At 43.7% G+C, this 26,410-nt stretch overlaps 1 protein-coding gene across 1 annotated transcript in view; it reads right to left on the bottom strand.

The window, feature by feature from the left end:
• arhgef28a (Rho guanine nucleotide exchange factor (GEF) 28a) overlaps nt 1-26,410 on the bottom strand; it is a 242,372-nt gene that overhangs the window by 180,350 nt on the left and 35,612 nt on the right. The window contains exons 4-6 of the mRNA XM_078396613.1: nt 24,915-25,005; nt 6,785-6,858; nt 2,907-2,976 (exon numbers count right to left, since the gene is read on the bottom strand). Coding sequence (XP_078252739.1) covers nt 2,907-2,976; nt 6,785-6,858; nt 24,915-25,005 — 235 coding nt within the window. The remainder of the gene's footprint in view (nt 1-2,906; nt 2,977-6,784; nt 6,859-24,914; nt 25,006-26,410) is intronic.

The raw sequence follows: 26,410 nt of genomic DNA, 5'->3' as shown, positions 1-26,410 counted from the left end.
TTCAGGTTAGGACCCTGCACTAGGACTGAGAGCGAACGGGAAGGACTGGTGGTGCAAAGGGATGGGAGGGAATAATGGTCCGATGGATTCAGGTGACGGGGAGGGGAGACACAGAGCCTGGTAAGTGATAGGTGGAGCTGGATGGGAGGGAATGAATAAAGGGAGAAGGAAACGAGATAGAATAAACCAAACTGAACTGAAAGTTAGTGGTTTATTGAAAAGATAAATTTAGTCATTCATATGCAGTATAAAAATGGTTCACTGCAACTGGACAATCTGTGTTGTCTTGCAATGGGCTTTATTATCTTTTCTGTTCACTTTGATAGAAAAGAACATCAGGCTGTGTGTAATAGGCTCTTGATCCACATTGAGCTTGTATCACACAAGACCGAGCAACTTAATTCCCCGATAGTCTTTAGAAAATACATGAATACAAATGTATCCCAAATGACAGTGATAAAAGCTCCATAGAGAGTCAGGAAATCATTGACTTCAATTAAATGAATTTAGGAGACAGAGAGCAGCATAGTGATGCAGCGGTAGAATTGCCGTCGTACAGCGCCAGAGACCCAGGTTTGACCCTGACCATGGGTGCTGGCTGTACGGAATTTGTACGGTCTTCCCTTGACCTGCGTGGGTTTTCCCCGGGGGCTCCAGTTTCCTCCCACACTCCAAAGACATACAGGTTTGTAGGTTAATTAGCTTGGTAAAATTGTGAATTGCCCCTCGGGTGTGTAGGATAGTGTTATTATGCGGGGGATCGCTGGTCGGCGTGGACTCGGTGGGCTGAAGGGCCTGTTTCCGCACTGTATCTCTAAACTAAACTAAGAGAATGTTAGTCAGGAATGAATTTCTCGATATTCAGTCATTAACAGAAGTATAACCAGAAATGAAAGTAACGTGTTATGATCCAGTGCAGGAACCGATAAAAAGGGTTACATTTGTGAAATTACCATACCCTTGGTCAATTATTTCACAAAATGCTGGAGTAACTCAGCAGGTCATGCAGCATCTCAAGAGAGAAGGAATGGGTGACGTTTTGGGTCGAGACCCTTTCGGGTCGACTCCATCCTATCCCCCCTGGTCAAACCCCTCCCCACCTACGTCCAAGAAATTAGCAACATACCCTTGGTCAAAGTTACTTTCACCTCATTAAAGATCTAAATGGAAATTTGCAAATAACTAGGATGATTAATACAATCACACAAAGAGATTGCTTTTTCAATGCTGCGATGAATCAAAATGTTATTGCTGGTTTAAGGTTGATTAACTAAAACTTCTGCCATTAAATGTTTAGTGATTCACTGGAAGGTACATTCAGTGCTTGAATTAAGGTTCAAGGTTCACCAAGTGTTCTCTTCTTTCAATTTCAATCAGTACATTAACTTGGCACCGATTATATTAAACTGAAGCATTAATCATAATCTAACTTCTTTATCAGTTTATTAATTAATTAAAGTTGAATGCCTAATAATGTTGGCCAATGAAAATATTGCCAATGAATTACATATCAAAGTGTTCCTTACTTTAATTTAAAAATATTAACACCAATTCTGCTGAAATCTGCTCATTTATTTATCTTGGTTATAGAATGCTAAAGTTAATTCAGTTCTCAATTTTGCTATTCTAGATGGACTATAAAGAACAACTAGACCAAATGCAAGTATCACAAAATCGTCACCCATTCCCTCTCTCCGAGATGCTGCCTGACCTGCTGAGTTACTCCAGCATTTTGTGATACCTTCGATTTGTACCAGCATCTGCAGTTATTTTCCTACACAACTAGACCAAGTGGACCCGTTGGCCCCAAACCTCTCCTGCATTATGGGGAGAGGCAGGAGAATTGGGTTGAGAGGGGAAAATAGATCGGCCATGATCGAATGGCGGAGCAAGCCGACACAAAATGGCGGCGCTGCCATAGCAGCTGCGGCTTACCTGCGGTCCATTTGTCTTTGTGTTTTGTTGTTTTTTTGTGTCTTAATTGTCGATGTGATGTCGTGTTTTTGTGTTTGTGTATTATGTGTGGGTGTGGGGGGGAGGGGGGGGAACTGTAAAATTGTAAATATGTGTCCCTTCCGAACGGAGACCTGACCTTTGTTTTCTGGGTGGTGTCTCCGTTCCTGCTGCGGCCTACCTTCGGCCCAACTCCTGGAGCTGGCGGCCTCCAGGGCTCTGGTTCGCAGAGCCCGCGGATCGGACTTACCATCAGCGGAGCCGGCCATCTTCGGAGGCTGCGGGAGCGGCTGCGACTCGCCTTAGGCTCGGGCCGCGTGGATGCCGACATCGGGAGCTCCGGCAGCGGCAGCATGTTCGCCCGCCCCGGGTCGCGGGGCTTGGGTCGCGGACATTTCACCGTCCGGCGCGGCCTAAAATAGGCCGCGGGATTTCTCTCTGCTGGGCGGGGGCTTCAATGTCGGGAGCCACGACCGCCCCGACGTGCAGCAGCAGCGGCAGCGACAGCGTGTTCGCCCGCCCCGGATCGCGGGGCTCGGGTCGGCCCGATGCGGACCTTTCACCGTCCGGTGCGGCCTGCAGCCACAACAACCTGACCGCGGGAGAAGACGGCAGGGGAAGGGAAAAGACATTGTGGCCTTCCATCACAGTGAGGAGAGGACTGGAGGAGACTCACTGTGATGGATGTTTCTTTTTTTTGTGTGTTTTTGGGGTTGTGTAATTTGCCTATTTTAATGCTTTATTGTGTAATCTGCCTAATTTAATGTTTTATTGTTGGACTGTGGGTGACTGAATTTCGTCATTGGATGACAAATAAAGCTATCTTGAATCTTGAATCTATCTTGAATCTTGAATGGTCTAAGGGGCTAATTTTGCTCCAATGTCTTTTTGTCTTTCTTATGCTCCTATCCAAACATGTGCGTCATTATCAAACATTGAACAATCTCCAGTACCTGTATCCAGTAAGTTTTGATGCACTTCATCCAGTGATGAACCTCTTTGGTCTGCCACCATGCTAACATGCTAAATTGATGGAAGAAAATTAATTAGTCTCTTCAACAAGTACAGTTTTTTTTTTAGATATCAGTTAATCACACTGCCAGGTAAACAGAAAACTGTGTCACATCCTCTCTCAGCACTGGGCCATATTTTCATTATGCCGTAACTTACTACTCTGCAAAGAAGAAACATCGTAATCTTACTTCTTAGGTTCAATCAAAATTATTACCCTGATCATTTTAAAGCCATTTTGTTCTTTACAAAAACAGTTGCAAAGAAATACGTTCAGCCAACTATTGACTTCCCAGAATAATGCAAATGTGGCCAAAAATAAATCCTTTGTCTGTATCTTCACCAAAAGAGTAAAAACTTGGATTTTAATGTGTGGCCATTAATACGAGTTCTCAAAATAAAAAAGGAAAGAAAATGAATATTGTATGATCCTCCACAGAAGTTGTGCCACGGACAATGGCCTTAAGTATTTTTACAATACAGTGTGTGTGTGTGTGTGTGTGTGTGTGTGTGTGTGTGTGTGTGTGTGTGTGTGTGTGTGTGTGTGTGTGTGTGTGTGTGTGTGATAAAGGGGGGAAAATTATGCACAAATCTACTGATCTTTAATGGTATTTCATCTATTGAAGTTGAAAAGAAAAGTTTGTACAACTGTGATCAACATGCATAGTTCAAGTTTCATAAAAGGCCTGTTATTTTCTTTTATTTCTTTCTCTTGCTCTATAAATTACAGCTGACAGCTCATTGCCTTATCCAAGAGAAAATTAAGTCCAGATTTACACAATGCAGTACTTAGGAACCTACTGGCACCGCATCCACCCTGAATATTAGTCCTTCAAAGTTTGCTTCCATTATACCTTATCATAACTGATCTCCAGGGATATGTCAAATTGGCTAATTACTTACTTTATTAATAGATGAATTTTAAAATCAGTTTGGTAAGACCAGCAAATGTTTCATCAAAGCTTTCAGGTCTGTGCATTGTACAATGCTCTGCATTCAAACTACATTAAAATACAGTTCCAAGTATCCAATGCCACCATTCTTTGAACTCAATTTTAATACAAAATACTTTCAAAGGTTAATTCCAATGATTAATGCGACACACAAATTAATTATGAGTTTACTTGGTACGATCTTTAAGGATTTATTATGAGGGCCCCATAGTTCTGCCAGTTTACAAAATACCACAACAAGGTGGCCATGGTAAACCTTAATGTGCTCTTTAAAGGGGATGCAGCACTTTAGTTTGTTCACACTAAATAATAAAATAGTGAAGCTATTCATCTAATATTAAAACTTACGCCACAATAAATTCATAAATTCATTTAATGTCTTAACATAAACTAGTAGGGAAACTTACACTTTAAACATACATAAGCAATGTTTCGGCACACTATGGAAAACATGCTTCAGCATTTTTTGCATGAAATATTGCAATAACCTAGTTCATCATCCGAGATGTTCACCCATTTAAATATAAGAAAATAATTGCAGATGCTGGAACAAATCGAAGGTATTTATTCACAAAATGCTGGAGTAACTCAGCAGGTCAGGCAGCATCTCAGGAGAGAAGGAATGGGCGACGTTTCGGGTCGAGACCCTTCTTCAGACTAACCCTAACCCTAACCCATTTATATATAATTGGGTGGCAGTTCCAAAGTTTTGTTACTCAGGCCGTGACATGGGCTAATGAATATTTTTGTGCATGTGCTTATTGCTGGATAATTCAACAAGGCAACAAGGCCCTTCCCTTTTACACAATCTATTGCGCAGAAGAAATTAGATAGTTTCCAGAGGAGGTACCAAGCCTGAGCCCACTGGGGGTGCTAGTAAGATCCATAATCCAAGTGTAAGGTTGGTTTTAAGAGAGTTGGGTTGTTAGTTTGGGATACGATAGCAAATCAGGGTCCAGCATTGTAGTCCAGAGAAAGGCTTGATAGTTGCTAAGATCAGTAATTTGGGCTAGGTTCACTAGCCAATGAGTGGTTAGTTGTCAGGGGCGAGAGGAGGTTGGAAGTTTGGCTAGGTTTGGTTGTCAGGTAGAGGTGGGGTAAGGCTTGGTTGTCAGGTAGAGATGGGGTAAGGCTTGGTTGCTATGTTTAGCAGATGGGGAGTACATTTGGTAATCAAGATAGGATCAGTGGTCACCAGGTCAACAGGTGGAGGTTGGGATATGCAATAATCGCAAGCTGCAGGCACCATGAATGCCTGCGTCTGTACAGGGGCAGAGGATGATTTGGACCAGGTAACGGTCAAAGAAAATTATGGAAATATTCGCAACATTGTTGGTTGACAATAGAAATGTCCAGAGATCTCGATGCATTTGCTCATCAGAGGCACAGAGGATATAAAATAGAAAATGTGGACTATGCAGGTCAAAAGATTGTTGATTGTTGATTGGTGCAGATATATTCATATTGCAGCACCGGAGACTTGGGTTCGAACCCGACTACAGGTGCTGTGTGTACGGAGTTTGTATGTTTAAAGAGAGAGTTAGATTTAGTTCATGGGGCTAATGGAATTAAGGAAAAAGGGGAAAAAGCAGAAATGGGCTACTGATTTTAGATGATCAGCCATGATCATATTGAATGGCGGTGCTGGCTCAAAGGCCGAATGGCCTACTCCTGTACCTATTTTTCTATGATTTTATGCTCTCCCCTTGACATGCGTCGGTTTTCTCCGAGATCTTCGGTTTGTTCCCACACTCCAAAGGTGTACAGGCATGTAGGTAAATTGGCTTGGTATGAATGTAAATTGTTTCTAGTGTCTGTAGTATATTGTTAATATGCGGGGATAGCTCGGCAGTGCAGACTCAGTGGGCCTGTTTCCGCGCTGTATCTCTAAACTAAACTAAAATTAAACTAAAATCATGTTTCCCAAAAAATTAAGCTTTCTTGAAAAAGCAAAATATGTCAAAAGGTTACAAAGCTCATATGGTTGATGTTGATATCCACCAGGGGGCGCCGAACGATGGCTGCCTCACCAATGGTCTGTCTTGTCTTTTTCCTTCTTTGTGTTTTTAGTTTATTTTTTAAATGTATGTTTTAGTTTATCTTTAGTTTTGTGTTATGTGGGGGGTGGGGGAAACTTTTTTAATCTCTTTCCTCGACAGAGATGCGACTTTTTCTGTGTCGTATCTCCGTCTGCACTACGGCCTAACATCGTGGAGTTGGCGGACTTTTGCCGGGACCTCGAGTACTCGAACCGCGGGAGCCTGTGGTCTTAACATCTCGGAGCTGGCGGTCCCTTTGCCAGGAGTGGAGCTGGCGGTCCTTGGTTAAGGACCGGCTTCAGGAGCTCCAAGCCGCGGAAGCTTCGACTGCCCCGATCATGGGAGCATCAACCGTCCCAATCGCGGGAGCTTCGGTCGCCCCGATGTGGGAGCTTCGATCGTTGGCGGCGGGAGATTCAATCGCCCCGACTGCGGATGGTTCGACTCCCACAACCGCAGGAGAAAAGGAAGAAAGAAGATAAGACTTTATTGCCATCCATCACAGTGGGGAATGTGGAGGAGCCGCTGTGGTGGATGTTTATGTCAAATTTTTATACAGTCTTGTTGCTTTTTTCGTATGACTGTATGACAAACCAAATTCCTCGTATGTTGCAAAACATACTTGGCTAATAAATTACGATTATGGTTATGATTATTATGATATAATAAAACACTTACCGCCGTTTGTTCTCGAATGCCAAATAAAAATGCAATTTTCAAAACAGAAATCCTCTTAGGAAAATAAACAGATCACGGGAGGGGGGACTATGTATCATATCCAAACAATCTAATCTCAAAGAAATGTGTAATAAACAATAAATCAATTACCTTAACACTGGCCTTCCCATCTAAGTGTCTTGATGATTGATCAGTTTGACAGGTCAGCGTCTCAAAACAAGATCCTGTTTGAAAAATTAAGCAAGGTTTTTAATGGCTTTGGCAATTAAATGTTTAGTTATAACCTCTCAGAAGTGAGATGATACTACTGCTGGAAGTTGTAAATATTACTGCACCGCCAATAAATTACATTGGGTATGCAAGCAAAGAATTTCACGGTGCCCAGTCACATGTGACAATAAAGTATTCCTATTCCTAAATTCACCCGCATTCTAAAACAAACCCCCTGTTCCACCCTGTATGAGTATCCAATGAGTAGAATTATATTGAATTATGAATTAATTTTACTACATTTAAATAGACCATCCATCGTTGTCTCATCTGACCCCATCAACATATCCTTCCAAATACTTCCAAAACCACTCAATTCCTCTAGGTAATTCTACATTTTCAATCCTCCCGAAGAGTTATCCATCGTTTTCTGCCCCGCTGAGTTACTCCAGCATTTTGTGTCTATCTTCGGTGTAAACCAGTATCTGCAGTTCCTTCCTACACATTTTCTTACTACATTTGGACTCCCCACAGATAGAAGCATACTTTCTACGTGATTGCATCCTTTCACGACTTTAAAAATCTCTACCAGGTCAGCTCTCAGTCTTGTCTCTCAGTCTGTCAGTCCTTACCCTGGATGCACCCTTAAGTTCCTGCACGTAATCATTGTGCACAGACCACTGCTGGGAAGTGCAGGTTTGGCCAATACAAATCTTCCCTGCACTAGCTCTACTGTTTTTATTTCATTCCGTAAACTGGAAAAAAAAACTTCAAATAAAACTTTAATATTGAATCTTTTGTTGTTTATTATGGTTTTTCCAGAGTACTGTGTTTACATAATCCTTTGTGCTGCTGCAAGTAAGAATTACATAGTTCCGTTTCGGGCCACATTTGGCCATTCGAGCCAGCACCACCATTCAATGTGATCATTGCTGATCATTCTCAATCAGTACCCCGTTCCTGCCCTCTCCCCATACCCCCTGACTCTGCTATCCTTAAGAGCTCTATCTAGCTCTCTCTTGAATGCATTCAGAGAATTGGCCTCCACTGCCTTCTGAGGCAGTGAATTCCACAGATTTACAACTCTCTGACTGAAAAAGTTTTTCCTCATCTCTATTCTAAATGGCCTACCCCTTATTCTTAAACTGTGGCCCCCTGGTTCTGGACTCCCCCAACATTGGGAACATGTTTCCTGCCTCTAGCGTGTCCAACCCCTTAATAATCTTATATGTTTCGATAAGATCCCCTCTCATCCTTCTAAATTCCAGTGTATACAAACCTAGTCGCTCCAGTCTTTCAACATATGATAGTCCCGCCATTCCGGGAATGAAGCTACGCTGCACGCCCTCAATAGCAAGAATATCCTTCCTCAAATTTGGAGACCAAAATTGCACACAGTACTCCAAGTGCGGTCTCAATAGGGCCCTGTACATCTGCAGAAGAACCTCTTTGCATATGACAATAAAGCACTCTTGACTGTTGAAGAGAACAATGACTGGTTGCCTGGTTCGGCAACTCAAACACCCAGGCACAATGGAGATTCCAAAAAGTGGTGGAATCTGCCGTTTGGTTACTGACTTCCCCCACCATCGAAGGGATCGATAGGAGACTTTGCCTCAAAAAGGCTGCATGCATCATCTAGGACCCACACCACACTCTCATTTCACTCCTGCGATTGGGAAGATGGTAGAGGAATCTGAGAACCATGATCTCCAGGTTCAGTAGCAGCTTCTTCCCAACAACCATCAGGCTATTGAACACTGCAAACACAAAATAAACTACAAACTATCTTGGTTGCACTAGGGATTTTGGGTTTTCGTTTTGTTTTGCAGCATTATAGGCATGTTTTGCAGCCTTAAAGGCAGATGAGCCCTACAGGAACGGGGGAAGAGAGTGGAAGTTTTGTTGCCTTCCATCACAGTGAGGGGGTGTTTGGAGTCACTGTGATGGATGTTTGTGTTGGGGTCGTGTGTCCTGTGTTCTTTTCTTTTTTTGCTGTGTTTTGTGACTGCTGAAATTTCGTTCGGTATTTATACCGAATGACAATAAAGTTCTGTTATCTTGTTATCTATACAGACCTCTACAGGCAGGCCAAGTACAAGCTGAGAAGAGGAATCAGAGCTGCCAAGGAAAAGTACTCTGAGAAGCTGAGGAGCAAGTTCTCAGCTAATGACTCTTCTTCAGTTTGGAAGGGCTTGCAAGAAATCACCAGATACAAGAGGAAAACCCCACGCTCCTTGGACAATTGTCAGCTGACCAACGACCTGAACGAGATTTACTGCAGATTCGAGAAACAGAAACATAACCCTGGTACCCCCTCCCCCACCCTCAATCACCTCTTCACACGTACTCAAAGACTGACTCCAGTTTGCAAAGACTGGATCCGTCCCCACCCACTCCTCCCCAAGCAGCAATTCACACCTACTCAGAGACTGGCTGGAGTTTGCAAAGACTGGCCCTTTCCCCTTCCACCCCTCTGCAGTAAGGGCGGCATGGTAGCGCAGCGGTAGAGTTGCTGCTTTACAGCGAATGCAGCGCCGGAGACTCAGGTTCGATCCTGACTATGGGTGCTGCACTGTAAGGAGTTTGTACGTTCTCCCCGTGACCTGCGTGGGTTTACTCCGAGATCTTCGGTTTCCTCCCACACTCCAAAGACGTACAGGTATGTAGGTTAATTGGCTGGGTAAATGTAAAAATTGTCCCTAGTGGGTGTAGGATAGTGTTAATGTACGGGGATCACTGGGCGGCACGGACTTGGAGGGCCGAAAAGGCCTGTTTCCGGCTGTATATATATGATATGATATGATAATCACCAATTTGCACATCCTCACAGAATGACTCCAGTTTAACAATAGAAATTGCGGAGGTGGAGAGGTTATTCAGAAAACAGAAAAGCCGGAAATCTCCAGGACAATGTTTCCCTCTCGACCCTCAAGCTCTGTGCCGAAGAACTGGCACCGATCTACACAGACATTTTCAATCAGTCCCTGCAAATTTGCACTGTCCCTGCCTGCTTCAAGGTCTCCACTATTGTCCCTGTACCCAAAAAGACAAGGATCATTGGTCTTAATGACTACAGGCCTGTCGTACTGACCTCTGTAGTCACTGGACCCCCTGCAGTTTGCATACAGGGCCAATAGATCGGTGGATGACTCAGTCAACCTAGGCCTGCACTTCATCCTCCAGCGCCTAGACCACAAGGGGACCTATGCCAGGATTCTGTTTGTGGACTTTAGCTCTGCTTTTAACACCATTGTGCCAGAGCTACTACACTACAAACTCTCCCAGCTGACTGTGCCTGAACCCCTCTGTCAGTGGATCATCAACTTCCTGACGGACAGGAAGCAGCATGTGAGGCTGGGAAAGCCCATCTCGGACCCGCAGACCCTCAGCATAGGAGCACCGCAAGGCTGCGTACTCTCCCCTCTCCTTTACTCTCTCTACACCAACGACTGCACCTCCACAGACTCCTCTGTCAAGCTCCTCAAGTTTGCGGATGACACAACCCTGATTGGACTGATCCAGGATGGGGAGGAATCTGCCTACAGACGGGAAGTGACACAGCTGGCGTCCTGGTGCCATCGTAACAACCTGGAGCTCAATGCTCTCAAGACAGTGGAACGAATTGTAGACTTTCAAAGAGATCTCCCTCCCCTCCCCCCACTCACCATCAACAACACCATAGTCACATCTGTGGAGTCATTTAAGTTCCTTGGAACCATCATCTCCAGGGACCTTAAATGGGGGGCCACCATCGACTCCACAGTCAAAAAGGCCCAACAGAGGATGAACTTCCTGTGGCAACTGAAGAAACACAATCTGCCACAGGCAATGATGGTCCAATTCTATACTGCTATCATTGAGTCCGTCCTCACCTTCTCCATCATGGTCTGGTTTGGCTCAGCCACCAAGCACGACATCCGGAGGCTGCAACGGATCGTTCGCACAGCTGTGAAGGTTGTTGGCTGCAACCTTCCCCCCATTAACGAACTGTACACTGCAAGGCCCAGGAAGCGAGCGGGCAAGATCATCTCTGACCCCTCTCACCCTGGCCACAAATTCTTTGAAGCACTTCCCTCTGGAAGGTGAATCCGGACTGTCAAAGCAGCCACAGCCAGACATAAAAACAGCTTTTTTCCACGAGTGATGGTTCTACTCAATAACCAAAGTCTGTGGTCTATTTTTTGCTCTGGTTTATTTTCACCCACATGTTTAGACCGTAATGTTGTATCCTTATTGTTTTTATGTGTTTATGCTTTATTCTTAATTGTTAACTGTATGTTTGTATTGTCATTTGTGAGCGGAGCACCAAGGCACATTCCTCGGAATAAACGGGTCCTTTTCGGAATGGCAGGCAGTGACTAGTGGGGTACCGCAAGGCTCAGTGCTGGGACCCCAGTTATTTACAATATATATTAATGATTTGGACGAGGGAATTGAATGCAATATCTCTAAGTTTGCGGAGGACACGAAGCTGGGTGGCAGTGTTAGCTGCGAGGAGGATGCTAGGAAGCTGCAGAGTGACTTGGATAGATTAGGCGAGTGGGCAAATGCATGGCAGATGCAATATAATGCGGATAAATGTGAGGTTATCCACTTTGGTGGCAAGAACAGAAAAGCAGAGTATTACCTGAATGGTGGCCAATTAGAAAAAGGGGAGATGCAACGTGACCTGGGTGTCATGGTGCACCAGTCATTGAAAGCAAGCGTGCAGGTGCAGCAGGCAGTGAAGAAAGCGAATGTTATGTTAGCATTCATAGCAAGAGGATTTGAGTATAGGAGCAGGGAGGTTCTGCTGCAGTTGTACAGGGCCTTGGTGAGACCACACCTGGAGTATTGTGTACAGTTTTGGTCTCCTAATCTGAGGAAAGACATTCTAGCCTTAGTGGGAGTACAGAGAAGGTTCTCCAGGTTGATCCCTGGAATGGCAGGACTTTCATATGAAGAAAGACTGGATAGACTAGGCTTATACTCGCTGGAATTTAGAAGACTGAGGGGGGATCTTATTGAAACATATAAAATTCTTAAGGGGATGGAGAGGCTAGATGCGGGAAGATTGTTCCCGATGTTGGGGAAGTCCAGAACCAGGGGTCACAGCTTAAGGATAAGGGGGAAGTCTTTTAGGACCGTGTTGAGAAAACATTTCTTCACACAGAGAGTGGTGAGTTTGTGGAATTCTTTGCCACAGAAGGTAGTTGAGGCCAGTTCATTGGCTATATTTAAGAGGGGGTTAGATGTGGCCCTTGTGGCTAAAGGGATCAGGGGTATGGAGAGAAGGCAGGTACAGGTTACTGAGCTGGATGATCAGCCATGATCATATTGAATGGCGGTGCAGGCTCGAAGGGCCGAATGGCCTACTCCTGCACCTATTTTCTATGTTTCTATGTTAGGCCAATAAATTTATTAATTCATTTATTGAACCTTTTTGTTAGTTTATGATATTTTTGATTGAATACTGTGTTTACAGACCTGTTATGCTCCAGCAGGTACGAATTTCATTGTTCCATTTGGTTACGTATGACAATTGAACTTGATTCTTACTCTTGAGGTAACCAATAATATACTCAAGTTTAAAAATTTTGCTGAACAATGTGCAATGACTGAAAATCTAATTTTGCAAATGTGCTCTATCATTCCCTTAGAAGAACATCATATATATTTTTTAAATATTTCAGTTCTCTTCCACTTCCATCTTTATGTTTGGTCTCCATGCATGTCTAATAATGGGTTGCAAATTTCTGAAAATGATCATGCTGGAAGACAAGTCCGATAAAAATTCATCCCGACAAAAAGTCTTGTCTGACTTTCTACGTTTAATGAAATGAAAACCATAACCTGCATCAGAATCACACTTTTATTTTAAAACATTGACAGGAAACGCCAATACAATGGCTCATACCTGTACAATGATAATGATAATTAAATACAGAATTCTAACCCCACTCAAAGTTTCCAAGGTCAATCAAATTAATTTCTTTGTTTTCCATGTCCTGCAGCAATGTATTTCTAATGAAGATAGACACAAAATGCTGGAGCAACTCAGCGGGTCAGGTAGCATTGCTGGAGAAAAGGAACAGAAGTGGAGTCTGAAGAAGGGCTCCGACCCAAAACGTCACCTGTTCCTTTTTTCCAGAGATGCTGTCTGACCCGCTGAGTTGCTCCAGCACTTTGTGCTTTCTTCGGTATAAACCAACAACTGCAGTTACTTCCTACACAATGTATTTCCAATTCCGCGCTCTTTCTGGAATGAAATATTGGACACCAAATTATAATTTTACCTTATAGATTATGCAACTGGTGCTTATGGTTGAAAGTCCAATATTATTCCAGAAGTATTGAGCTTAGAAGCTCATCTCATGAATTCCACCCCACTATCTCATTCCCCCAAGTGCCACAAGGGGGCTCTGGTTTCAGAAATACTGTAGCTCTCAGTAGAGTAGAGATATCTGCCTTCCCAACAATCAAGAAATAGCCATTAAAAGCAATCCCACCTTGCCTGCAGAAAACAGCTCATTCAATCAGCTTTGTACCTGAAACTATCTGAGATAATAGAGTAGAACCTAGAATCCCTCATGAGGTTCATTCTTTCTACATGAACGAATCCTAACCAAAATTCAATTCGGTATTTTGTGTGCTCAGGGCATTTCTATAACTTCATTTCCAGTTCCTTATATGCATGAGTTCTCATATTGTATGTTAAAATTGACAATCACTGATGTCAATTGACATACACGGAGGTTTGCACAATTTAACTCAGGTTTAGCGAGGTTGTCTACTTTAATAGAAAGAATAAAAAGCAGAGCATGGTTCAGAAAAGGATTGCAGACTGAATCCATTCAAAGGAATCACAGTGTCTTTTTTTGTTTAGTTTGGAGATACAGCATGGAAATTGGCCCTTCGACCCACCAAGTTCGCGCCGACCAGCGATCCCTGTACATTAACACCATTCTTCACGCACTAGGGACAATTTATAATTTTACCAAGCCAATTAACCTACAAACCTGTACGTTTTTGGAATGTGGGAGGAAACTGGAGAACCCGGAGAAAACCCACGCAGGTCTCGGGGAGAACGTACAAACTCCATACAGACAGTGCCCATAGTCAGGATCGAACCCGGATCTCTGGCGCTGTAAGGCAGCAACACTGCCGCTGCGCCACAGTGCTGTGTCACTGTACATGAAACAGAAAGGTACTGTGCAAGTATATCAAGTAACGACAAAAATGAGTCTATGGGGATGCAACATAAAAGTAGGGAAATACAGCTGCAACTCAACAGAGTGTTGGTGACACTACACCTGGAGTGTTGTGTACAGTTTTAGTCTCTTTATTATTTAAAGAGGCATATACCTGAATTGAAAGTAATTGAGCAAAGGTTAATTACATTGATAACTTGGATGAAGGTGCTGTCCAATGGATAAAGGTTGAGCCTCTTTTGCCTACGTTGTTTGCGGACTTTCAAAGAATTAGATGACTTCATTGAAACATGAGATTCTGAGAGAGCTTGGCATGGCAGATTCTGAGAAGAGATTTCACCTCATGGGAAAATCCAGAATTAGGAAGTAACATTTCAGAATAACTGATCATCCATTTACGATAGAAATGAAAAGCTTGTAAATCTTCAGAATTCTCAACCCCAGAGGAACAAGGCAGCCAGATTTGAAATCTATAGAGGAGTCTAGGGTAATGAGGAACACAATAAGGAAAGTTGAGCTGATGCCAAAAATAATTCAGCCACAAACTTATTACATAGTGGAGCAGCCACCAGTGGCCATATTGCCCATCTTCTATTTCTTATGTTATATTCTTCCTAATAGGTCTTCCATGTGGGTGTTTAATGTTGGCTCCAGCCAGGATGTTATGCTGCTGTATGTGTGAGGCATCAACCTTTTTAAAGAGGAGTTTTGGTTTTATCCTGTCATCCAAAATGACAACCCCTACAATCAATACACCTTTCGCTGGAACTTCATAATAGTCCCCATTTCCTGCTGATGTCCTTCATAGCAATTCAGATCTATAGATAATAGACAATCGACAATGAACAATAGGTGCAGGAGTAGGCCATTCGGCCCTTCGAGCCAGCACCGCCATTCAATGTGATCCGTTCCTGCCCTCTCCCCATACCCCCTGACTCCGCTATAATTAAGATCTCTATCTAGCCCTCTCTTGAAAGCATCCAGAGAATTAACCTCCACTGCCTTCTGAGGCAGAGAATTCCACAGATTTACAACTCTCTGACTGAAAAAGTTTTTCCTCATCTCCGTTCTAAATGGCCTACCATATTGTAGGTCATAAAATAATTAGCAGCAGCAAGGAATTCAGACACAAATTCCTTGTAGAGTGACATAACCAATAATCTAGACGAATGGGCAGCACTGTGGAGCAGCTAGTAGAGTAGCTGCCTTGCAGCGCCAGAGATCCAAGTTCAATCCTGACCTCGGGTGCTGTCTGTACAAATTTTGCACGTTCTTCCTGTGACCAAGTGGCTTCATCCCAAGTCCCCAAAATGTGAGGACTTGTAGATTAACAGGGCTCTGTAAACTGCCCAAGAGTATGTAAGGAGTGGATGAGAAAGAAGGACAATATAGAATTAATGTGAACGGGTCGGTGTGAACGTAGTGTGCTGAAGTACCTGTTTCCAGCTACTATATCGGGATACATGCTGTATCTCTAAACAAAACTAATTAGAATAAATTGTTTATTAAGTTACAAAATTAATGAATTTGCACAAAATCTCCAGAAGAGGGCGCATTTTTTTGTTGTTGTTGTCAGTGCTATTTCAGATGCTTAGAATCAATGCAGCACAAAGTTATAATAACCTACATAGAAATGAGGCTGCCTTTTATCTAAAGATTTTGAAAGCCGTAAGTTTGGACCAATTTAGCTGGCTCCATATCAACTCTGCACTAAACTTTAATCTTTAGCATCAATTTGACAAACAGTGCAGCATTACTTACTGTAATAAAACTAAGCTCCATTTTTCAAAATATTTATTCTATTTCAGAAAAGTGTCACGCAGAAAGTTTGCAATGTGTAAAATATGAACTATATATTAATTGAAAGGTGAGCAAGTGACAAAAGTTGCTCCATTTCAAATTAAAATGGTAAAAATATGCAGAGACTGAATTAAAAAAAAATTAAATCCACAAAAATTAATCCCATCGTGATTTACATAGCAATGTAATAATTGTTGCAAGAAAACAGTTTTCAGACACTGAAAATCATTTTTAATATCTAGCTGTCTCAAAGCATTAAAATGCATGGAAGGAATTTATATAGAACATAGAACAGTACAACATAAGAACAGGCCCCTCGGCCCACAATGTCTGTTGTGCAACAATGCCCACAATGTCCGTGCTGAAGATAAACGATGCCAAGATATACGAGTGCGCAATCTGCCTGCACATCTTATTGCACCATCTCGAATATTTATAACATCCCAAAAGTGCTTTATAGCCAATTAATTATTTCTTGAATTGTGGTCACCATTCCAATATCAAAAACTGAATGCCAATTCATGCTGAGCAACATCCTAAAGCATCTTAGTTTAGTTTAGTATAGATATACAGTGTGGAAACAGGCCCTTCGGCCCATCGAGTCCACACCGACCAACGATCACCCATACATTAATTCCACCCTACACACCAGGGAAAATCTTTCAACAGCCAATTAACCTGCAGGTACAGCAGGCAGTGAAGAAAGCCAATGGAGTGTTGGCCTTCATAACAAAAGGAGTTGAGTATAGGAGCAAAGAGGTCCTTCTGCAGTTGTACAGGGCCCTAGTGAGACCGCACCTGGAGTACTGTGTGCAGTTTTGGTCTCCAAATTTGAGGAAGGATATTCTTGCTATTGAGAGTGTGCAGCGTAGGTTTACTAAGTTAATTCCCGGAATGGCGGGACTATCATATGTTGAAAGACTGGAGCGACTAGGCTTGTATACACTGGAATTTAGAAGGATGAGAGGAGATCTTATCGAAACGTATAAAATTATTAAGGGGTTGGACACGTTAGAGGCAGGAAACATGTTTGCAATGTTGGGGGAGTCCAGAACAAGGGGCACAGTTTAAGAATATGGGGTAGGCCATTTAGAACTGAGATGAGGAAAAACTTTTTCAGTCAGAGAGTTGTGAATCTGTGGAATTCTCTGCCTCAGAAGGCAGCGGAGGCCAATTCTCTGATTGCATTCAAGAGAGAGCTGGATAGAGCTCTTAAGGATAGCGGAGTCAGGGGGTATGGGGAGAAGGCAGGAACGGGGTACTGATTGAGAATGATCAGCTATGATCACATTGAATGGCGGTGCTGGCTCGAAGGGCCGAATGGCCTCCACCTGCACCTATTGTCTATTGTCTATAAACCAACACGTCTTTGGAGTGTGGGAGGAAAACAGAGCATCCAGAGAAAATACACGCTGTCACAGGGAGCACGTGCAAACTCTGTTTGTCAGGAGGTAATGAATAGGCTGTGAAGAAAACGTGCATGCTTGGATCAGAACTGTACTTCCAGAATGCAGTCCACTGAAGTTCCGGTCCACCCAAAGCCTCATCTTCAACCCCTCAAGCCCCATCATCCAAGATCAACATAATATACAAATCTGCCTTTCATGTCCTTTCCTTCTGGACCAACTCATTAGCTCTGGAACCTCACCCCCAACAATGAATTCTCTCCATTCATATATCAGAAATGAATACATTAAAAGAAGTTCCAACTTTAGTTGAACATTCATTCCATGCATTTTCCAAGTGATAAGAAACAACAGGTCAGAATCACCGAGTGCATAGATACAATATGTGGAGCAGAATAGACCCTGATAACAAAGCTAGCACTTATAAAGTACGGTTAACTTCCCAAGACAAAGGGAAAAGGCAGAAATTGTTTCATTCACCAAAGTGAAGATAAATGGTGCTGTACAATGTACTTACTTTAGTTTAATTTAGAGATACAGTGCGGGAACAGGCCCTTAGGCTTCTCAAGTCCACATTGACCAGCACACTAACACAATCCTACACACAGTAGGAACAGTTTACAATTTTACCCAGCCAATGTACTTTTAATATGGTGTAGTGTTTGTATGTTATGTTGGGGGGGGGGGGGGGGGGGGGGGGGTGGGAGGGAACGGGAACTGTAAAATTCTCTCTCCCGAACGGAGACGCGACCTTTGTTCCTGTCGTGTCTCCGTTCCTGCTGCGGCCTACCACCGGCCATGCACCTGGGACCACCTGGGGCTCTGGTTCGCAGAGCCCGCGGCCCGGACTCACCACCTGCGGCGCTGGCTGCCTGCGGATGCGGCGGGAGCGGCTGCGACTCGTCTCCGGAGGCTCCGGCGCGGGCCGCGTGGACGTCGGAAGCCCGCAGGCCCCTGGGTGGGGGCCGACATCGGGAGCTCCGGCAGCGGCAGAGGCAGCGTGTTCGCCCGCCCCGAATCGCGGGGCTTGGGTCGGCCCGCCGCGGACCTTTCACCGTCCGGCGCGGCCTGGGATAGCCCGCGGGATTTTCAATGTCGGGAGCCCCGACCGCCCCGACGTGGCAACTCCAACAGCCTGACCGCAGGAGAAGTCGGCAGGGGAAGAGAAAAGACATTGTGGCCTTCCATCACAGTGAGGAGGGGACTGGAGGAGACTCACTGTGATGGATGTTTCTTTTTGTTTGGTGTTAGTTTGTGATTGTATGTGTTATTGCATTTTTATTGATTATTCTTATTGGTCTTATTGTTCAACTGCGGGTAATGTTTCATTTCACTACACATTTATGCGTATGTGACAAATAAACGACTATTGACTATTGACTATTGAATTAGCCTACAAGCCTGTACGTCTTTGGAGTGTGGGAGGAAACCGGAGCACCCAGGGAACAGTCACACAGGTCACGGGGAGAACGTACAAACAGTACCCGGGGTCAGGATCGAACCCGGGTCTCTGGTGCAGTCAGGCAGCAACTCTACTGCTGCGGTGCTGTGGCGCACATTTGTGCTGATGTCTTCCATAAATCATGGGAGGAATTTTCAAAGCCGCCTATATTGCCCAGGCAAGCAAAGGTGTTGCCACCCTCTGGCAAAGTGGAGGCAACAGGGTATCCCCCACCTCTGATGAAAAAAATCATTTATTTTAGTGGACACCTGGGGTAAGGATTAGAACAATTACAGCACGCCCTCTCAATCCATTTCCTTAAAGATCTATTTATGGATAAAGATGGGGCGGGCCCACAAGTTACAATTCTGAATTGGAGCAAGGCCAACATTGGTAGTATCAGACAGGTTCTTGCTAAAGTTGATTCAAGTAGGTTGCTGGCAGGCACAGGCATATTCCTGTTCGAGTGAAGAGCTCGGCAGATGGGGTAAGGAAGCTTGAATGACGAGAGAAATCAAGGCTACGGCCAGGAAAATGAAAGCATGGAACTAGGTATCGGGAGCTGGGACCAAGTGTATCCTTGGAGGAGTTTTGGGAACTGAAGAGCAGCATACTTAAGAAGGAAATCAGGAAAGCCGGAGACATTAAGGAAAACCCAGAGATTTTATGTAAATTAAAGGAAAGAGAGTAACTAAAGAGAGAATAGGGCGGCTCAGAAACCAAAGCAGTCATTTCTATATGGAGCAGCAGTAAATGGACACGGTCCTTAATGGGTATTTCTCCTCTGTTTTTACCATGGAGAAACAGATGAAGACTGGGGAGCTTGAGAAAGTTAATGGAAATGTATCGAGGACAGAACATATTACAGTCATGGGGGTGCTGAACATCCTAAGGCACATGATGGTAGAAATCTCCTCGGCCTGATCAGATATATCCAAGGGCACTGTGGTGAGCTAAAGATGAGATTGCAGGAGCCCTGGCTGAGATATATGAATCATAACCTTAGAACGGAGATGAGGAAGAACTTTTTCAGTCAGAGAGTGGTGAAGGTGTGGAATTCTCTGCCTCAGAAGGCAGTAGAGGCCAGTTCGTTGGATGCTTTCAAGAGAGAGCTGGATAGAGCTCTTAAGGATAGCGGAGTGAGGGGGTATGGGGAGAAGGCAGGAACGGGGTACTGATTGAGAGTGATCAGCCATGATCGCATTGAATGGCGGTGCTGGCTCGAAGGGCTGAATGGCCTACTCCTGCACCTATTGTCTATTGTCTATTGCCTATTGTTAGAGACAGGTGAGGGGTCAGAAGACTTGGATGGTGGCTGATTTTGTCCCTCTACTTAAGAAGGGCTGTAAGGAAAACCTAGGATCTACAGACCAGTGTGCCTAATGTCTATGGTAAACAAATTACTATAGAGGATTCTGAGGAATAAGATATATTTATTTGGGTAGCTAGGGACTGATTAAGGATAGTCAGCGTTGTTTTTGTACGTGAAACATCGTGTTTTACAAATGTGATCACGTTTTTTGAAAAAGTAACCTTAAAGATTAATGAGGGCAAAGGGAGATGTTGTCTGAATGGACTTCAGCAAACCCTTAGGTTAAACATAGGTTTAAAGTGAGAGGGGAAGCATATCATAGGAACCAGAGGATCAACCTTTTCACAGAGGGCAATGGGTATGAGGAACAAGCTGCCATAGGAGGTAGTTGAGGCAGGTACCATGACAAGGTTTAAAAGACAGTTGGGCAGGTATATAGATAGGAAAGGTTTAGAGGGATATGAGCCAAATGCAGACTGTTGGGACTGGTGTAGATAGGGTATCTTGGTTGGCATGGGCAAGATGGGCCGAAGGTCTTGTTTTTTTGCTCTATAACTCTATCTTACTTGCACGATGCAGCTATTTCTGGTCCATCTGTGCCAGGGAGAAGTATCTATTGTTCATTTCCATAGTGGAATAACCAACTACAAATTGGGTCAAAAGGGAGATACAAGATACAAGGCTGTTGCACTGAGTAATGCACAGAGAGGTCTTCTCCCACCATTAAGGTTATTTGTGGTTGAAGTCTACATTGTCTCCCTGTCATGTACAGGTGCTTCATTGTTGCTGCAGCGGTACCAAACGTGGATTACAATGTTATGTGATACCACTGCTGCACACCCTGAATTCTCCATGCCTCTACACTTCCAGCATATAAAAGCCTATGATTCAAATTCCCATTGTGCTCTGAGAGCAGTCACAAGGCACATTTAAAATAATACATTACATAGCACAGAACAGAGCCTGAAGTTGCCAGTATACATAATTGAATGCAGTTAAACTTAATAATTTAATGAAGTCAAACAAGGTGGCGCAGCAGTAGAGTTGCTGCTTAATAGCACCAGAGACCCGGCTTCAATCCTGACTGCGGGTGCTGCCTGTATGGAGTTTGTGTGTTCTCCCCGTGACTTGCGTGGGTTTTCTCCGGGTGCTCTGGTTCTCCGGGTGCTCTGGTTTCCTCCCACAGTCCAAAGATGTACAGGTTTTTAGGTTAATTGGCTTTTGTAAAATTGTAAAACAATTGTTCCAAGTGTGTGGGGATCGTTGGTCTGCAGGGACTCGTGGGCTGAAGGGCCTGTTTAAACTAAACTTCCCCGGATACCGCAATAACAGCTCATTATGGAGCTTTTTTTTTTACATCTGACAGTAACACAGATCTTCAAGAGAAAAAAAAGTCCTATTTTCCAATGGAGAATCTGCCATTTTCAGCCCCATTTCTAAACAATGACTTCATTCTTGGGGGAGTCCAGAACCAGGGGACACCAGAGGATAGAGCTCTTAAAGATAGTGGAGTCAGGGGGTATGGGGAGAAGGCAGGAATGGGGTACTGATTGTGAATGATCAGCCATGATCACATTGAATGGCGGTGCTGGCTCGAAGGGCCGAATAGCCTACTCCTGCACCTATTGTCTATTGTCTATTCTGATTGTACCCAACTGTGTTTTGATAATTATTCCATATGCCCTGTTTACAAAGTACTATGTTTACATATTCCGTTGTGCTGTTGCAAGAAAGAATTTGATTGTTCTATCTTAGACACATATGACTATAAAACACTTTTGACTCTCTTGATTCAAGTTTTTCAAGCGAGAGTTAGATTTAGCTCTTCGGGCTAAAGGAATCAAGGGAAATGGCGAGAAAGCAGGAACGTGGTATTGATTTTGGATGATCAGCCATGATCACATTGAATGGTGGTGCTGGCTCAAAGGGCCAAATGGCCTACTCCTGCACCTATTGTCTATGTTTCTATGACTCTTGAACAACAGCTTAGACTGTCCTTTAGTTCCCTAATTGATCCTCTTATTGTACCTGCCTCAACCAATTCTTCTGGCAGTCCATTCCATATACCAGCAGAAGTGGTTTAAGTTCACCTTATATTACAATGTTTCAAGTAAAGAAACAAATATATATCCATAAATGTAAAAATTGCCTTTCTCAGTAGCACAAAACATGCTCACAGTGAATCAACAGTCTTTATAACTCCATTCTGCTTATTTATATTTTGTTCCATCACTCACCCCTGCTCATAAATTCCTAATTTGTTCTGCTCTTAATCTGTTCTATAATCACCAGGAGATTGCCAAGCCACAGTCTGAAACATTTCTGAATGAGGGATGTCTGTTAAGCATCAAACCTAACTGACTTTACACTCCCACTTCCCTCTATTGCATCAGGAAATATGTCTAAAGTGGAAAAAATACTACATTTGTCTTTCACTGTACAGTACTTTGCCCAGGGTAGGTTGAGTTGACTCAAGTACAGAGCTCCACCTGGTGTTTTCCTCATGTAGTTAAAGTCCAGCATTATTTTATCTTTAGGAAGGAATACAGATGCTGGTTTACACCGAAGAGAGACGTTTCCCTCTCCCTTGACTCTCAGTCTGAAGAAGGGTCTCGACTAGGGGTGCCAACTATCTCACTCCCAAATAAGGGACAAGGTGACGTCACCGCCCTACGCCCCACATGACCTCACCCAGCCAGCGGCCACGTGCTCCCGCTCCACCAATAGCAGCCGCCCAGGCCGGGAGGCAGGTTGCAACCTCCATTAGGCGCCCGGACCTACACTGAATGGACCTACACTGTCCGGGCCTACAGTGGCGTCCGGGCCTAAAGAGTCCGGGCCTACAGTGCCCCCTGGGCCTAATACGGGACAAGGGCGGTCCTGGCCTAATACGGGACAAGGGCGGTCCTGTATGGGACAAACCAATTTAGCCCAATATACGGGATGTCCCAGCTATACGGGACAGTTGGCAACCCTAGTCTTGACCCGAATCGTCACCCATTCCTTCGATCTAGAGATGCTGCCTGTCCCACTGAGTTACTCCGGCATTCTGTGTTTATTGTATCTTTATCTTGTGATTCAGTGACACTTTATTGTCACATGTACTTCCGTACAGTGAAATTCTTAGCTTTTGCATACAATCCGGTACAGACTTCACTTAGGCTGTACACAAAGAGTCAATTCCAACCTCCTCAGCCTTCATTGCAGCAACCATTCCTCTATAACTCGAATGTTGTTTTTATTTTGATCCATGGGCTTCACAGTTAACGCCGATGACGGTAAATGCCAACAAATTTTATTGTTGACTTTAGAGATTACATTGCGGACACAGGCCCTTTGGTCCACTGACTCCAGGCCACCCATCGATCATCTTTTCACGCTAGCTCTATGATATCCCACTTTCTCATCTGCTCATCTTTCTCATTTACAGAGGGCCAATCAACCTACAATCCCGCACGTCTTCGGGATGTGAGAGAAAATCGCAGCACCCAGAAGAAAATCCTCGCAGTCACAAGGAGAACGTGCAAACGCCACACAGACAGCACCCGAGTTGAGATTGAACCAAGGTCCCTGGTGCCGTGTGGCAGCACCTCTACCAGCTACGCCATTGTGCCACCAAGCTGAGCCACTATGCCGCACAGCTATGACAATTTCCTTGACCTTACAAAGGGAGACTATCAGCAGTGTTCTGTGAAACTCATGACTGAAGACCTTGATCTTTATGGGACTTTTACAAACAGCTTAATAGGGTGTTGCTTTTTCTATGTTCCTGTGTTCTAATTAGCTGCAGATGAGCACCTATTTATATGTAGGGAAGTGCAGATATTGATTTATACTGAAGATAGACTCAAAATGCTGCATCTAACACAGCAGGTCAGGCAGCATCTCTGGAGAAAAGCAATAGGTGACACTTCGGGTCGAACCTCTTCATCAGGGGGGAGTCTGGGGGAGGGAAACTTGAGGTATGAAGAGGTGGCAGTGTGAGGAACGCCAACTAGCTCTCAATAAATATGTGTCAACCAAACTGTACTTGCCTCAGTAGATATCTCCTATGGTTCAGATTATTTATGGTACCAAGCAAGAAAACAGGTACAAGAATTCATTCTCTCGGATTGAAAGGCCACCACATCAGCCAGAATTTCAGGAACCAAAGAACAAATCAGCATGTAGACGCACGTTTCTTTTAAAAGACACAAAATGCTGGAGTAACTCAGCAGGTCAGGCAGCATCTCTGTAGAACATGGATGAGCGATGTTTCTCTTCCCCTCACCCAAAACTGTGCTCTTTGAAGAAAAAAATGCAATGCTGTCTGTATGGAGTTTGCACGTTCTCCCTGTGATCGTGTGGGTTTTTTCCTGGTGCTCTGGTTTCCTCCCACACTCCAAAGACGTGCAGATTTGTAGGTTATCCCAATATTTTTTTCCAATACTGCACACACTCTAATCAGCCCAGATCTTTTAGACATGTCATGATTCCACTGGAAAGGTAACAAACTGTTGCAATCCACAGCATGTCAGTCTGCATTTCATAAAGTCTAGGAACAGAATTAGGCCATTCAGCCCATCAGGTCCACACCACCATTCAATCATGACTGATCTACCTTTCTCTCTCAACCCCATTTTCCTTCCTTCATCCCATTTACCCTGACACCCTTACTATTCAAGAAAAATGAGTAACAACAGTGTAACAGTCTTAGATCTCAAGATGTGACTGCTTCGTAGGTGTTTCTCATTAAATAATTAGATGGCTGCCGGCTGTGATATAAAGAATCTCAACTCAAATAACTTCAGAAGGCAGAGAGGCACCTGTTCTCATAAATTCTTAAACAGAGATGAATAATTAAATAGCAAGCTGCAGCTATACTTAACTTGCAACAAATTGGATGCCGCACTTTAAATGAAACACTTCACAAACATACCTTCATCTAATTCTACTTCGCTGTCCATCTCTTCTGTGGAAGGGAGATCCAACAATCCCTTCATATTAGCATGGCTCTGAAAAGCCACCATCTGGAAGAAAACACAACCACAAACTATTATTTTTATTTATTAATGTCACAGGTTTCTAAGCAACACTTCACCTCAACTTCTGAACATATGAAGTACGTTATCAGTAAGAAGAAATCTGTACTGCTTTCAATCTATAAAACAATAAATAACTTTACGTGCATGAAATGCGTAAAATTAATCAGAATTACTCCAGCATAAATTGTCTGACTAGGAACATGTTGTGTTACAATCAGAATTTAGTTTAGTGATACAGCACGGAAACAGACCCTTCGGCCCACCAAGTCCGTGCTGACCAGCAATCCCTGCACATTAACACTATCCTGCACACGAGGAACAATTAAAAAATATATAATTATACCAAACCTGTACGTTTTTGGAGTGTGGGAGAAAACCCACGCAGATCACGGCCGGGGGGGGGGGGGGGCGGAGGAACGTTCAAACTCTGTACAGACAGCACCTGTAGTCAGGATTGAACCTGGGTCTCTGGCGCTTTAAGGCGGCAACACTATCGCTGCCGCCCAACTCAGAGATTATTAGAAACCTCTATTTAACACCATTTGTTAAAGTACAAACCATATAACTAATACATATTCTTAACCTTTGGCAATTACTTAATTTCCAAGATACAAATGATAAATAAGTCTTTTGTTACCTTGATGGTCTGGGCTAAAATGGACAGAGAAGTCAAAATGCAGGAACAATGGTTTAATGGTTGTTTATTATCATCAGTACCAAGGTACAGTGAATTCATTTTTGCATACAGATCAGCAAGATTATTGCCAAGCATAAGTACAATCCCCGATTAAGTACATAATGCATAAAAGCAGCCTACTGAATCCACGTGCAAGAGTCGCCAGGTTTTGGTGCCAATTTCAAAATCCCAGTTGCAGGCCTTATATTCACTGGAATTTAGAAGGATGAGAGGGGATCTTATAGAAACATTAAATTCTTAAGGGATTGGACAGGCTAGATGCAGGAAAAATGTTCCCGATGCTGGGGGAGTCCAGAACCAGGGGTCACAGTAAGGGGTAGGCCATTTAGGACTGATGAGGAAAAAAAAATTCACCCCGAAAGTTGTGAATCTGTGGAATTCTCTGCCACAGAAGGCAGTGGAGGCCAATTCACTGGATGTAATCAAGAGAGAGTTGGATATAGCTCTTGGGGCTAACGGCATCAAAGGATATGGGGAAAAAGCAGGAACGGGTTACTGATTTTGGATGATGAGCCATGATTATATTGAATGGCGGTCGGTGTTGCCTCGAAGGTCCGAATGGTCTAGTCCTGCATCTATTTTCTATGTTTCTATGGTCCTAAATAGAGCCAGGATTTTGCAAAGTGCCTTTTTATGCCTTTTTTGATGATTTCAGCAAGATAATGCCTTTTTCACGATCGAGTGCCTAAATCA

The sequence above is a fragment of the Rhinoraja longicauda genome, chromosome 3 (genome assembly GCF_053455715.1).
Source record: "Rhinoraja longicauda isolate Sanriku21f chromosome 3, sRhiLon1.1, whole genome shotgun sequence".
In the NCBI taxonomy this organism is placed as follows: domain Eukaryota; kingdom Metazoa; phylum Chordata; class Chondrichthyes; order Rajiformes; family Arhynchobatidae; genus Rhinoraja; species Rhinoraja longicauda.
Note: the sequence above shows the minus strand (reverse complement) of the source record. Positions and strands in the feature narration are given on the sequence as shown.